The sequence below is a fragment of the Athene noctua genome, chromosome 2, assembly GCF_965140245.1.
Source record: "Athene noctua chromosome 2, bAthNoc1.hap1.1, whole genome shotgun sequence".
Taxonomy (NCBI): domain Eukaryota; kingdom Metazoa; phylum Chordata; class Aves; order Strigiformes; family Strigidae; genus Athene; species Athene noctua.
Genome location: NC_134038.1, coordinates 84061667 through 84077674, shown reverse-complemented (window position 1 = coordinate 84077674; position 16008 = coordinate 84061667). Strand labels below are relative to the sequence as shown.

Sequence of the window (16008 nt, the reverse complement as noted above, 5' to 3'; positions counted from 1 at the left end):
TATTTCAGAGATTTGAAATATGCTTTCTGTTGGGAATTTTTCACATATTTCTTTTATGCAGCTTGTAAGTATACCAGTGTGTAAAATAGATTTCTGGCTTTACTAGATCATCAGTCTTTTCAGGATGAAGTTACAGTGTTCCTGAGTGTCTCCAAAATCCTCTGCAATGGTTGAGAATGGATTTACCTAAAGAACCAAACTGAATACAATAAATGCAAAAATTCATATTTTAAGGGTCCATAAAGAGTTCCTAATCTGTAAAACTGTGGAGAGATTGTGGAGAACAGAACTGAAATAACAGGATTTCTTCCAGGTTCTGTCAGATCCTTCAGACTTAAAGAAATGCTAGCGAGACAGTAAAAAAATGACCATATGAAAGGATACTCCACATACAGAGCTTTGACATCACAGTGTATTAGATATCAGAATACTTACGAGTCATCATTATGCAATCAATTTAACAGACAAAGCAAAAATCACCAAAGCTATCAGACAAAATCAAATAATTTTTTTTAAAAAAAATTGTGTTTATGTGTCTTCTGCATTTGATTCTTTGATTCTTCACGCATATTCCTCATACTACCTTCAGGGAAGAAGAAGCTAAAGTGTTGAGTTAGAGCAATATCTCACTGGGAAAACATGCAATACCCTGTGATGTGGTGTTGAATAGATCACAGGAAAATGCAGTCATTTCAAAAACTACAAAAAGAAATAATTTTCAGAGATAGAGGGCAAATAAATTCTATTCAGAATCAAAATATGTGAAAATGAGGACAGCTCACAAGAATAAGAGTTTGGAACAGTTAATTTGCAAGAATCAGGGTAAAAACATTAAAATGCATGTTCTAATAAAATTTTTTTCATCAGTAAGTTTTGGTAGAAACAGAAACAATAACAGAAAGATGTAGCTATACATTCAGAGGAAAACAGGATGTACAGAGAGAAATAATAATTTTCGGCAGTGACATATAAAACCCCTTGAGATTTTGAATAAATATTGAAAAACCTATAATTACATTAAATAGATAAATTGTATAATTGTACTGAGGTGCAGTTATGTATTTTCTTTAGGTACACAAGGATATTGCCACCTCATATTGCCCTCAGTGAACAGCAATTTATTAGAAGAATTTTCAAGTTCTTTTTCATGTTTTATGGTTGCATTGCAGCAGAAAAGACATTTCTAAGATTTTGGTAGGAGATCAAATATATGTTATTTCTGATAGCACTACATGAGACTGTCATGGAGAATGAGAAATGAAGATAGAGTAGAGATGTAAAGTAAACAGAATAAACTTGTTAATGCTATTAACAGGCACACAGATTTATTTTACAAAAAGTAAAATAAAAAAGAAAAAATACAAAATCAATTTCTGTTTTTCTGTTAATTTCATGTTCTGAAACACATGAAAACAACATATTCATATCCTTTAGGCATGTTGCTATCTATGGAGTAATATCTTCCTGGCATACAGCACTGAAAGAATTAGAAAAGAACAAGAATTGATGACATTTTATTTTCTCATTTTAAACTTTTTTCCCTAATCAAGAATAACTTTAATGCCTTGTATCAAATTATTAATTTTTAGAAAAATGAACCCTTTCAAGATCTAAAAGAAAGTAATCCAAATCAGAACAAACTGGTCTTACAGTGTTATAATCTCCTTCTGTATCTGGTGAACAGCAGGATGATTGTTTAATACCAGTGAGATTTTTGTTATATTTGTGTCTTAGTTTTTCATTGAAGTGATTTTTTCATACAATAAGTATAAAATTTCCTTATAGTGATTTTCAGTCTGTAATTTTTTCTTCAAGACTAATGTTTTATAACAATACAGAGTGCACTTAAATAATGAAATTCACTCTTTTTTAATATCAGTACAGGGAAATTTTATCTTATGTATTGTTTTGATGCTTTTATGATCATCTCTGTAGGTACATTACAGAACCAGATGTAAAAGTGTTACCTTAAATCCTGCACGCACCAAGAAAAAAATCACATTCATTCTTCATCTTTGACCTCACTTGCATTCTGCCTGTTAGCTCAGTTGCAGAAAGAGTTTTGGTATTGGCAACAATTACTTTATTTTTCCAAGAAACAGAATCTGCCACAAAAATATTTTCCTAAATGTAGACCAGATTAAAGTAGATTTTAAAAACTACAGGGTCTGAGTTTTAAGACTATTTTGCTTATGGAGTAGTGACAAACTAGATATCCAATATCTGAATATTCCAATGATACACAGATAATTTTCAGCCTTGACAAGCTGCCTATTAATGGACCATAAAATACAGTAATATGATTTGTAGAAGAATCTTCCATCCTTTTAAAAGTACTTGACAATGCAATAAGGAAAGCCTACACAACACTATTAAAAGAATACCTGAGTCGTCAAAAGACAGCTAGTTCTCCATCCTGTTCAAGAATGATGCTTCTAATTCCAAATTCGATGCTTATTTCCCTGTTTATCTTGGTTTACCCATTGGCTTCTAGGTATCATAGATTTTCTTCTCTGGGGAAAGGTATGATGAAGATAATCCTACATTGTCATCTGAAGATGGTGTAGGGTATGGCCCTTCCTGCCTACCAAAGTGGGTCCCCAAAGGAGAGACAGCGTTTGGGATCACGCGACATTTCCCTGTTCAGGGCTTTGTGAATCAGTACCAGAATCTCAAAATGGACATTTCAGACCACAGAATCAGTATATTTTGTGGTGCCTTGGTCTACTCAGGAGGTGAGCACCAGTGTTGTCTATAAGCTGCAGAATTTTACTGGCATCAAGGCAGAGGCAGTTGCCAGCTTGAGATCACTGCATGTTTTACATCTGCTGCAGTGCTATTTTTCCTACTATTGCTACTGCTACCGCTACTAGCATGATCCAAGAGAAGTGATCAGTGCCTGCAGGTTTGTGTTCATCAGTGAAAAGTCAAATTTTGCTATAAGAAAAGATAAAACAATTTCTAGACAATTCAGGTAACAATATTTAGAGATAACCACTACATTAATAAAGCAGAATAGAACATTACACTGATTGCTAGATTCTGCATAATTTTCTCCTTGCCAGAAATCTTAGTTTATAACATATACAGCATACTGAATTAAACACAGTATTTTCTGAATATTACTACTCTCACTTATATACTAGACACACTTTATTTTTACACACTATTTCTAGTTAATAATTTTAGTTTTGTTTCTGTAGTATATTTTATCCTTCCTAGATCTATGTTTAGTCCTCTAATGTGTCAAAACTAATCATTAGAAAAGTGTGATGAGTTCTTTCTACTTCTCTTTTAAAAAGTACTGTAATAGTAGTTAGTTGAACTCCCTCAGTATTGGTTTGCCTCATAAGGACTCAAAAAGATGACAAAAGGAGAAAAACCAAAGTTGGTACTATACTGATCAAGATCGTTATTTAATATTGATGATGCAAAAGCATAGGCATTCGTTCTAATCCTATGTTACATGAATATTTTTGTTCTATCATGAAAACATGTAAAATTATTCAATTTTTTAATAAAATCCTTCACTTTTAAAATAGTCCAGGCTGTCTCTGGGTTAAATTATTCACTCAGCTTTCATAATAACTGTTTAACTACACCATTCTAACTTAAAAATAACTCAGAATAAATGAAAAGAAAAAAACAAAACCACAAAAGACTGTCAATGTCAGGACTGCTATTCTCAATGTCATTCAGGTGGAATTTATTTTCATAAAGCCCATGGGAATTTTGTTTCTCTGAAAATGAGGTCTCAGACAACAGTAGCTGTATTAAAAAGCTTTCTTCTTAAACAAGGGGGTTAATGTTTGCCCACAGAAATTAATGGAAGAGAAGATTTAAGGCTTCAGTCTGGTTGTTGATAGGAACTTGTTGATTGTTCGCAGTGGACTTGCTGGTGGAGATGCTGATACTCAATGAAATTTATTTACTTTATAGATATTTAGTATTCTGGCAAAACTATTTATTCTGGGAAAAGTCTCAAGCATAAGAAAGCAAGTCCCTAGCGTAGGTGAATCAAAGCAATGTTTCTGCTTCAGTTACCCCTTAAAACAGTGAGAAATCACTTTGAAAAAGCTACTCTTGAGGCATAATGCTAATAGGACACAGAATGGATCTGGCTGTTTTATAGTGCACAGGCCTGAAATATATGTCAGCACTGATTATCTTAAAACTGGAAAACTGCCAAACTGCTGCAAGAAATTTGTATAATTAACAAAAATGTACTATTAAAAGGACCAGTTCTTAGAGTGGTTTGGAGATTGCAGGTGATTTGTACACCTGAAAAAGATTGGAGCTTATATTTATTTTACAATTAAAAAAAAAAAAGTTTGTAAGGTCCCTCTTAGTTCATTTTTATTCTCTCCCTCCATTATAAACTGTGCTGTCATTTTGCATGCACATTTATGTAATATACACAATTTGACAAACTTCAAGATTGTTTTGGTAAGTGTATTAATATTTTTCCTATTAGCATTTTGTAGTGAGTAGGATGTCAGTATGGAAATTTGCCTGCAAATGTCAGTGATCCCATGAGGTAACTGCTTCCAAAAAGATACTAATAACACCTTGTGCATTTCGAACTCTTTTGAACTGGTAAGATTTGAATTCTTTGTACCACAAAGCAGCTGCAGAACAAATAAAGGTAAAATCTCTGAATCTCCATGAAATCTCTGTGAAAATAATGGAGAATTAACAGACTAGAGTAAGACTGCACTGGATAGTAGTGACAGGCATACAAGAGGACACAGTCAAGATCAGGCAAAGAGGTCTGATACACTGTACTGAAACAAAAGTATTTACCGTTTTTTGCAATGCATTAGACTGAAAAGTTTGATTTTCCTTCCCCAGTAACTATTCTAAACATTCCAGACCTATAGAGCAGTTCTCTGTCTCTGGTACCCTCTGTCCTGTTTTCCTGCTTTTTTGCTCTGTTCCTCTTAGATGCATTTTGCCCCCTTAGAGCTTAGAAGATGGCCCTGCTTTGTGCTGAAGACTGGACCAGTGACCTCCAGAAGTCCCCTTCAGCTAAGAGTTTTCAGTGAATTTATGATTACCTGATAGTCACAACATTTTTGCCTTCTAGCAAGAGGTTCTTCAGGATTTCTCTAGTATTAAAATCTTCAATTCCTTCACTATAGATTATGAATCCACTCCCAAATGGATGTATTTGTCCTTAACTCTTTACTGTGATCTCTGCCTTCTACATCCTTTCAATACTTTTATGTGCTCTCTCTTTATCTGCTTTGTGGCCTTCCCTTAACAGATACCACTTTCTAGTTCACAAACTATGTGCAAGAACCTCCTAAACAAAGCCTCAAGAACAAAATTCCTTTGAGCCATAGGTCATCTCTAGATCATCTATGACTAGATATCATGTTCTGTAATTGTAATTACAGGATTTTTGTAATTGGATTTTCTGATAACATTGACAGAGGAAGTTACCTAAATGAGTTTGTAAACTATATTTCAGTGAGCAATATATTGTTGTGCAAAATCTGAGGATCTACCTCCAGGGAAGCACCAAACATCTTTTGTGTTAATACTCATACTGCAGAGGGTCTCCTGGAGAGAAGATTGCTTCTTTCGGTAAAAAGAGTAAAGGTTGATGAATGATTCCTTTCTGACTGCTTAGTGAACAGCCAAGTGTCATTCTTCCTCACCTTCACTTCATATATTCCTAGCACTTTAACATTCCTCAGTTTTCCACTGAAAGTGTTTTCTAGACAGCAATGGAAGGCTTCAGTTTTTCATGAACACAACTGAGATAACCTGCTTTAGTCCCTTAGTTCACCTGTTAAAAAGGTATTCATCATTTTGGGGTAAAACTAAAAATATCAACAGCCAAGGAAAATTTCAGCAAGAAAATGGATTTTGCAAGTCCATAAATGTCTTCTGAGTGTGTTCTCCTAACTAATGCTAATGTTAATTGAGAACAGAAGTTACTGTATTATTATATCCTATTATAGTTGTCTTCCTTTTCTGTTGACTTTTTTGATCTCCTTTCCATTGCCATTTTATAGGGATAATTGACTAAATTCCAAAAGTGAATTAAAATCATCGGGTGAACACAGACATATTAGTTAAAAAGAGAATTTGAAAAATATGAAGAGAATTTTAAAACCCTAGGCTCTTTGACTAGTATCCCAGGTGAAAACAGAAGAGGACAAATCTCTCACTTTGTCAAAAGAAACTTCAGCATTCTCAAATATTCTTTCCTTGTGAGACTATATTACTGGTGGCTTTGAAGCCAAATATGTGTCTAAGCAATGTTTTTCAGAATTCTGAGCAGAGGCCATTAAAGGTGTGACAAATCTAAGGCATTTTACAAATGACCCTTTTTGACAGAAACATGACGTGGATTAAGATCAAAATAACCAAGGTGAATGAAGTTTAGATGACTGATACTTCTTTTTTTTCTTCTCATTAGTACACACAGGGACATGCACTTTTAAAAAGTCAATCTGTAAGACCACATTCTTCCATCTTGCCATATTTGAAAGATTGACTTTGCCATCTTCTACTGATTTAATTGGTGGAAGTAAAATGAAGTTTATCATCTAACCGATTGACACATATATTCAGAGTTTTTTAGCTAATTATAAAAAGTTTTAATATATAATTCTTTCAATGAAGTAAAATTTTCTAAGTACTTAGTAGCAAGAACAAGGAAATTACGGATTTTTTTTTTTTTTTTTTTTTTTCCCCATTTTATCATGGAAATTGTGTTCTCATTGAATACACTCAATTTATTGTGCTTTTGGGGTGTGAACTCTTTTTGGGGATGAACTCTCATGAAAGTACAGAACATAGCATAAGACACTGTTACTTAAACATTTTTTTCTTACTGGTATGTTACTGCTAAAGCAAGACTCATTAACTACTTTGTGTAACAGCATAACTTGTGAGGAAGCTGAACTCAAGCTTGGGAAAGGTTTATATGTGCTTATGCATTCATATTTTCTTACTGTTTTGGTATTTTATTTCCTAAACTATCTAAGGCACTGAAAAAAATAAAAAAGTGTTAATATTTTTTGTATTAGATTTTATTCAATATTGTGATGACACTTTTACATTCATCACAAAGCAATTGATTGTTTCTGAGCATACAGTGTGACAGTATGTGATAACTCTAACAGCTTTCTCCCAATTCAGTTCCAGAATAACTTGCATTTTTAGTGCTATAACAGTGACTTAAGACTCATACCACACTTTGCACTCTTTTTAAAAAAAAATCTTTTTCAAAACAATCTAGTCTCATCCAGTTATTGTGTTAAGAAACCGTGTTTAAATTGAGGATGTCATGGAATATTGAGTATTTCAAAAGTCTTAATACCCCCTTGTGTATTTTGCAGACAATCCCGAGCTAGTGAGCCACGTTCCAGTTGGTGTTAGAATCCTGGACGTCAATGACAACCCTCCAGAGCTTGCCAGAGAGTATGATGTAGTTGTCTGTGAGAATGCAAAGCCTGGTCAGGTAACTCTCACAGTTATCTTTCAGTGAGAAAAAAGACTTATTTTATTTGTTAATGCCACATATGTAAGAAGTTTGATTCAGGGAACACACAATAATTCTCTCTAATTTTATTTTCGTATTTCACTTTTGATTCAACTTTTTAACTGTATGAGGCTGAAGGGAGATCTGGGAATTTGTTCAATATATCTTTCTTGTTGCTGCAACTAAATACCCAAACTATCTTCAGGAAAGAGAAGCAAAATTCTAATCTTGTCAGATAGTGATGGAATTTGACAAGCCACTATCCTGAACAAAATGGATGAAGCAAATTTAACATCTCTCATCTAGAGTGCCACATCGTAGCAAGGTTTCAAATACAGCTCAGTGAAATGGCTGGTTAACACAGCTCCCATCCTCACTTTTTGCATGCTGATTGTCCTTCCCTGTGCAGGGTCATTATGGAAAAGATGTTGAATGGGTTTTTCACAACTATGTGCATGGGGAGGGTCAGAACTGAGACTGAATAGCTGAATCACATGCCAGCCGCTGCTCCTGTGATCAGTGCACTTCATTGCAGTCCATGGTTTGACAATTTTAACAGGCGCTTTTGCTTTTTTGCATAGATTGAGCTTTTACCCAGCACTCTATGCTGGTTTTGCATTATTACACAAGCTCTAAGTTGCAATTGTGAGCTCACATCTTTCCTGAGGAATATATTGCTAGTAATAACAGTTTTCTCATCAAATCTTTAAAAGCAGTGTACATAAATGTATAGTAGCACATTTCTATTTTTAATGTTGGCTCTATAAAAATTCTGTACTTCGCCAGACTATAGGCTGATCAGATTTAACTTGACTCTAATAGTGGCCAAATCCTAACAGCTACAGAGGAGTATAAGAACATGACAAGCATGTATGATGCTTACCGCTGCTTTCCCTGTCTCAGGTCATTTGCAGATCAGTTCCTGGTCCAATTGTGGTTTCTGTGTTTTTAACAGTCCTTTAATAATCATCTCATATGAATCTGTCTATCTTTGCCTACAACAAACATAAACTTTTGTTATCTGCTACCTCATGCAGCAAGGAATTTTACATTTCAATTGCATGTTTCAGGAAGACCTACCACCTTTTTTCTTTTTTAGTGTTCTCATGCTGTCTTCAATTGCTGTTTACCAGTTCTTGTGTTGGGGGAGAGAGAAAGAGAGAGAGAGGGAGAGTGCAGTTGATCCCTACTTATTATCTCTGTGCCATTCATAAATCTGTAGCACATTGCCCCTCAGCTGTCTCTTGTCCAGACTGAAGAGTCCTACTTAACTTGGACAAACTGTGATAAAGGCCTTCTAGACTTTTGATCATTCATCTTGCCCTTCTCTAAACTTTCTTCAATTCCTCTCAATTCACCTTGAGATCGAGAATCAAGATTCAAGACGCAGGTATGCAGTGGTTTATCATTCCTATCATAGTTTATGCTTCACACTACGTGATGATCTCTGCTGTCTTATCTATTCCTTTCCTAGCAATTTCTAACAGTGACTTTGCTTTTTAACCACTAGTAAGCACTGAATGCAAAAAACTGCCTGCCATAGCACCAGTATCATTAGAAGTAATAAATGGTTAGCTCAGAGGTCATCATGTATGTGAAGTTAAGACTTTATGTATAATGAATTTCACCTGTCTTTGTATTGCCTGTCTGCTGAGCATTGCAAGGTCTTTAGTGTCAGCCCTTCCTCTTTTCTTCCTTGAATAACTCAGTATCATAAGTAGATTTGGTGGGCTTATTATTCATACTCTTCAGAAGACTTACTATTACACTGACCAACAAGTAGCCTAGCATAAATCTGTGTGGCACAGGAACTCTCTGTGACTTCCTCTCCTTGTGGAATAGACAATTTACAGAAGAGACCCTGCTTCCTGTCTTTTGAGCACTTATTTGTGCAAGGAACTTCCTCTTATCTCATGACTGCATAGTTTTCTTCAGTGCTCTCGTTGATACACGTCACTCAAAGCCTTTGAAAATGTAAGTAGGTCTGTCTGTCAACTGAATATCTCTTATTAACATGCTTATTAAAGTAAAAATAATGTTCTGAAAACCTCAAATAAATCCAAATATAGGAGAGTTAGAACTTGTAAAAGACTAATTTTTAAGAAAAGAAGATAAAATCTCTTAAGCATTAATTGCAATTGCTTTCAACATATTCTGATATTTTAAAAATAATATAATTTAACAATTATTGTTAAATTGTTAGAATTATAATAAGATAAAGCATGCAGTGAACCTAACTCAGAAATGCTCTGTTTGCTGGCAGTGTTGTTGTTGGTGAGTAGATAATATTTCTTATTAGGAAAGTTTTAACTTTCCAATAGTAGCTTTGAAAATGGAAATTTATGAGAGATGTTTAAAGGATAGAATAAGTTTTACTATAACAGCATTTGCTCCTGATTTGGGTCAGTGTTGTATTTCTCTCTGAGCTACTGTTGCAACCATCAATGATTCCTGACCTCTGTAGCACTGCAGTTTAACACCAAAGATTAATGGTATCATGAAGGACTCTACAAGCAGTAGTTTAATATGAAAGGCTGGATCAACATGCTGTTGTATTCTTAAACTAACAGGACTCCATTAAGTACATGACATGCACTATTCTTTGCATTGCATAACAGGGCTTCAGAAAAGATTGTGACACCATTGCACTGTACAAAAACCAAAACCAAATCAAAACACAAAAGTACATGACTCTTACTCAGAAGATCTTATTGTCTAGTTTAAGAAAGAAAATGACAGTGTTCAACAAATATTAAGGAGGGACAAATAAACAAGGATTACTGAACAAGACAAGTGTTCCATATGCTAAAAAGCATGCCCAGCTGGATGGTTTTGAATTGTTGAAAAGGAATTATTTAGTCTGAGTTATCCATCATCTTGTGAGAATGATTCATAACATTTATCATTAAGAAACAAATTCTGTCAGGTCCTGCAAGGCACTTCCGCTTGACTAAGGCTTTAAGATTAGGCTCCAGCCCCGCATTACCCTGTAAGAATCCTTCTTTCTTTCCTCAGAACATCTATTTTGAATTTATTATGTACAAGATAAACTAACCAATAGTTTGTCATTGGAATACTTTTTGTGTTTGCTCGTATATTTTCAGAAGAGGTTTCTATGGAGAGAAATCACAGTATCATTTAACTGTACAGCCTCTGTCTCCTGCTTCTTTTTCCTTCCACAGCTCAATTTAAAAAAAAAAAAAAAAAAGCCAATAAAATTTAAGGACTTAAGTGCTTAAATGAACCCTTGTAAGTCATGTCAAACAGAAAATGTTTGTGAGAAGATGATAATTTCCACACTGAAATGACAACTTGTCAGACCATTTGTTCTCTCCTCAACAATCATCTTGTTGAGAAGATAAACTAAGTGCCTTCAACAGCTTCCAGGTGAAACATGGTAGATGTTATATATTAAAGTAGATAAACCACCTCTGATTTGATCTTAGGTAGTATCCAGGCTTGCAGAACTCTGACTTCTAGAAATATACTGATTTCGTGAATGATTGTGAAATTTATCCAGTGTAGTAAAATAAAATTTTGCAATCTTCTACAAAGTGAACTTACAAATGAAATTTTCCTTTGTTTCAAATGCAACTTGTTTTATTATTTTTAAGACCATCAGAACAAAGAGCAATGTTAAAAAAGTTAAAATGCTTTGGTTTGGAAAGTGGAGTGAAGTGTTGACAGTTTTCTGAATGTTTCCAAGTTCACATTGTTTGTCCTGGCAGACTATGAACCTATTAAAATATCTGAGTACTGCAAAGACATTTTTTCTGGGTGCTTTTCAGAGCACTAATAGAAAAAGTTGTGATAGTAGTAAAAAGCTTTCCTGACACTATCTGTCACTGTAAATTAACACACAGGTATGTGTACATGTGCACGTACACACACATACACAGAAAGAACTTTTTCAGAATCGGGGTGTATAAATATTGTGCTGCCAACATGAATTACCTCACTCTGGATGCTGTTATTTCTAATAGCCAAAGGAAATCAATGTTAGCTGGCAAGGAACGCCTCTGCTATACGTTCATTGTGTGTATGTTTACTTGTTTATTGATTCAGATCTGAAAAAGATCTGAGTAGAATTTAGCACATTCTCTCTCTTCAATTAGTTCTCCTCAGTTCTTGAAATTCTTTCTTGTCAACTCTTCCTTTAAAAAAATAGCATAACTCTTCAGTTTCATTGCTTCAGTGCTGTCAATGAGTCTTACAGCATTTGGGTTTCTGTGCCTAGATTTTTATTTTAATCAGTTTTGGTAAGGTGCATGTTAATGTCTGCTAATAGACCATTAATTAGTTGGCGTATTAGAAAAGGGTTAGCAGTACGTTTGGATGTTAAGAGATCACACACTTTTGTTCCTCACTTCTGAACAAATGTCTTAGAAATCTTTTCCTCAGAAAGGAAGAGCCTTCTCTGAGAAGTTTGAACTTTCTGTAAAAAATATTTTGACCTGCCCTCTTACACATACAATGTCTATTTTCCACATGGAAAAGCATGATTTCTGTACCATCTGGTGCTATACTTTTTACATACGTTGATGAATTCAGGGGATACTTGAATTTCTATATGTGAAATAAGGGAATATAGACAGTATATTTTGTTGAGTTCTAAAATTAAGTCTAAGAACCAAATAAATTTTATACTAGTTTTGTGGCACTGAGGCCTCGATCAAAGGTATTTTTGTTGCAAAATGGCATGGTTTTGAAGCAAGAGTCTGTAAAATGTCAACTGATTGTTTTATGCAAGAGAGGGCAACAGGACGAAAATTTATTTACTAGGCTGTCAAAGCTGAAGATGCATGGCAAAATAACTTATATTTCACTGATAAACAGCACTTAGGATTTATAAAGTATTTAATGAATTAATATATTTTTAATGAATTAATATATTTTTTTCAAGGTCTTTCTGCTTTTTTTTTTTTTTTTTTTACAGCTATGTAGAATATGTAACAGTATCTTTAGTATTTGAATAATAACAGAAACTGATTCTCTTGAAAATAGTCTTCCATCAACTTTTTTTGGTCTCACTTTGCTTTATACCATTTCAACATTATTAACTAAATATATCTAGCTAAGATAAGCTTTTATTTCTGTTTTTGAATGGTAGTTGTTTCAATAACAGTTATGCTACCTTTGCAAAATTCAGTAGAGAACAACTAGCTTTTGCCAAACTCTTTCACCAGTATTGCCCTGACTTTGGTAAACTGCATGATTATAAACGTTTCAGATAGACCTTATTCTGCTACAGTTCAGCAAAAAAATATTATGGCAAACTTTCAAAATATTCTCAGCAATTATCGTCAGTATATTATATCATAATTGTCAGACATTATATCATAATTGTCTCAGGTGTGTGTAGTCAGTATCAGGTACTATATTGTATACAGATAATGGAATAAACATTGTACACTTGACTTTAAAATGTATTTGTTTTTCTTCTCTTATGTGAACGGAGGTAGCAAACTGTGTGCTACCTTTTAGTTTTAAAACAGACCAAACCACTTGAGCCAGTATTGTTTATGCTTCAGTTTCAGTCCAGACAGACTACAGCTGAACACTGAGCAGAAAAATTCTCATTAAAAGAGCACTTCCCCTCCCTCTTTTATGTTTCCCTTGGGATATCTATCAGCTCTGTGCAGCAGTCTGTGTGGGCTTCACTGCCTATATCACAAGACCAACTTTTATTAAATTCTACTTTATCACTTGAGCTTCCAGACCCAGCATGAAAATGAAAGCAGAGGTAGCAATATTGCTTGGCCACACATTCCAAAAACTTAGCTCAGTTTTACTTGAAAGTAAATTTTAAAAACCACCAAGACTTTCAAAGACAAAGGTCCTAACTTTCAAAAATACCTCTCCCGTACATGGTGGCTAAATCTAATTGTGTTTCCTTTGGACAAGCCAAACTAAAATCAAGAGTGGCTGCTGTTCTTCCTGTTCTCCAGCACTTTAAAGCTAATTCTTAACAGGAATTTTAAACTGAGAGCTGGTATTATATACCTGCAATTTTGGTTGAATAATTATTTTTCCTAACTAATATTGTAGGGCATATAATTATTGGGATGGCAAGCAGATCATGTTCTGCATAGACCATGATGGTTCAGCCTGAATTTTGGCTCCATAAACCAGGTGTTTATGTGAAACTGTAATTCTTTCTGAAAGTCACCAGGATGCAATGTAAATAGTGAAAATCTGTACCAGGTCCTGACCATATCAAAATGTCAGATAGGAGCTTTACATGCTTTTATCCGGCTCTGAAGTGTGGTTCCTAAAATATTTCATGCTAGAGAAATCAAGCTAATGGCCCAGTCATTTCATCAGTTGAATTTAGCAGCAGTCAAGTAGAAAATTAAAATAAGCTAAGTTTGAGAATCCTCCTGAGGTCAGGTACTATTTGGGTCAAGTTCAAATTTCAACACATTCACTGTTAATTTTTATTTCAGGTTATTCAGACTATCACTGCAACTGACAAAGATAACTCTGCAAATGGGGCAAGATTCCGTTTTTCCCTTGATGAAGGGCTTTCTTTGAATCCCAACTTTACTCTAAGGGACAATGAAGGTAAATCAAACACACAAATTTCAAAGAAATGGGTCTCTGTTTTGTCTGGGATGTCTCACTGAGCTGAAAAATTTCCATGTGTTTCTTGACAGAAGGGGAAAACTAATCTGTCATCACTGAACTGGGTGATATCAAGGACATGGTATATTCAACATACTGAAAACTATGAAAAATGCAATATTATTTTTATATTCCATTTTATTTTAGCATTTATACTTCATACATTCAGGAATGTTTTTAAAAAGTGGATTAATGGAAAAGATGTTGGCAGTTTGGTCTACTTCTACATGAATAGCACTGAATGTGTACTGGCAAAGTTATTGCTTAAAGGACAAAATAAGAATTTAAGTGATATAAAAAGCTGAATTCATGCTTACTTTTGCAGATATAATACCTAGAGCAGGTCCTTCAGTGCCTCCTGAATGATAGTGTATCATTTCATGCCCTTCCTAACAAAGTGTTTCTAAAAAGTGCAATCAGAACTTCATAGCAGATAGGCCCAGAAGGAAAAGGGCCTTCAGAGTCACTCAGCCAGGTATTCCTGAACATTTCTCAAAACAAAGAACCATCCAGACTTTCCAGAAAAACCCAAATCAGCCTTACTCTTTGTGAGTATTGCCTCATGTTTTCCATTATGCAACCTGATGAAAATGAGAGTAAATTTTAAATGCTCGTCTGTAGCTTTTGTCTTGAGCTTTTATGTATGTGTGTATTGTGTGATTTTGTTTGTATCCATATGTGGAAGTGTGGAGGGTATATGTAGCTTCATTTTACAGTCATATTTTTGCAGTACTATCATGGTATACCTTCTGAGATCTTACACATCACTACTCATCTGTAATGATTGAGAAGCATTAACTCCATCATTGGTACATATGGTACATACAGTGATATTTAAACTATATTCTTTACACATATTTCTTATCTGTTTATAAAGCCTTTCAGGGAAGGAGACTGCATAATCTTCCTAAAGAATTTGTTCCAATGTTTAAAGCAGAAAAAAAAAAATCAAGTCATGCTATTTGTTTGGACTAGATTCATGGCCCTCATATTGTGGTTCCAAAAGAGATCAATCCACTATCCATCAATATTTTTAAAAAACTTAATAGTATTTGAAGGACTAATTCATATATTAAAAATATTCCTAAAGTGATGACTCCAGCCCTTTCCCAGATTAATATATCAATTCTACTCAGATTGTGATGGAGCATTATATCAAAAGTCAGAGAGCTGTTCCTGAAATAAAGGAATTGTGCTGTTGTGTATTTTTGCATTTGAGTCTAAAATTCAAATAAAATTATTGAGTATTGGACTGTGATGTCATGTGGGAGATGATGACCATGTTCATTTCAGTGCAAGATGCTTATATAAAGATGTGCTTTTGAATAACTCTTAAAATTGTAGTTCATGATGAAGTAGATATTTTATGGTTTTGAACATATTTCAGTTGAGATCTGTACTATATGTGTTTATTACCAGTGGGAAATGCTGTGTGTGGAAAATGCTTTAAGGATTGCATATCAACATAAGTTATTTACCTACACAGATATATAAGAGGGTGAGAACTTTTCATAATTATCTAATGCAGCAGTGTCATGCTTTGGATGTAAGTATGCCGCAATAAGTATTTGCTGCTTTCTTGTTACTACTCAAGAGCAGTGAGGAATAACATTACCACCAACAGCAGAAGGTAGTGTTTGGATTATCCTAAACTGGATTTGGCAGGAGGAAGTAGGGGAAGGAACTGAAAAAAGTGTCCTTTACTGTAAAGGCCTGTTGTGCATTACGTTTTTATTTCACTTAAGGAGATAAAAAAGTAAGTATGAACTTCCTGTAGCATCTTGCATAAAACATCTACATATACAGAGACTCCAGAAATGCAGTTTTCAATTTGCTTGTATAATTAACACAATGTCAGTTTAACTCAAATCATGGCCCCTTATTGA

General features: G+C 34.3%; 1 protein-coding gene across 3 annotated transcripts in view; it reads left to right on the top strand.

Annotated features, from left to right (window-relative positions):
- The window catches only part of CDH18 (cadherin 18), a 582223-nt gene that overhangs the window by 545007 nt on the left and 21208 nt on the right, over positions 1–16008 (top strand). For all 3 annotated transcript variants that reach the window (XM_074899541.1, XM_074899542.1, XM_074899544.1), the window contains 2 exons: positions 7356–7477; positions 13945–14062. In XM_074899541.1, the coding sequence (XP_074755642.1) occupies positions 7356–7477; positions 13945–14062 (240 nt within the window). The remainder of the gene's footprint in view (positions 1–7355; positions 7478–13944; positions 14063–16008) is intronic.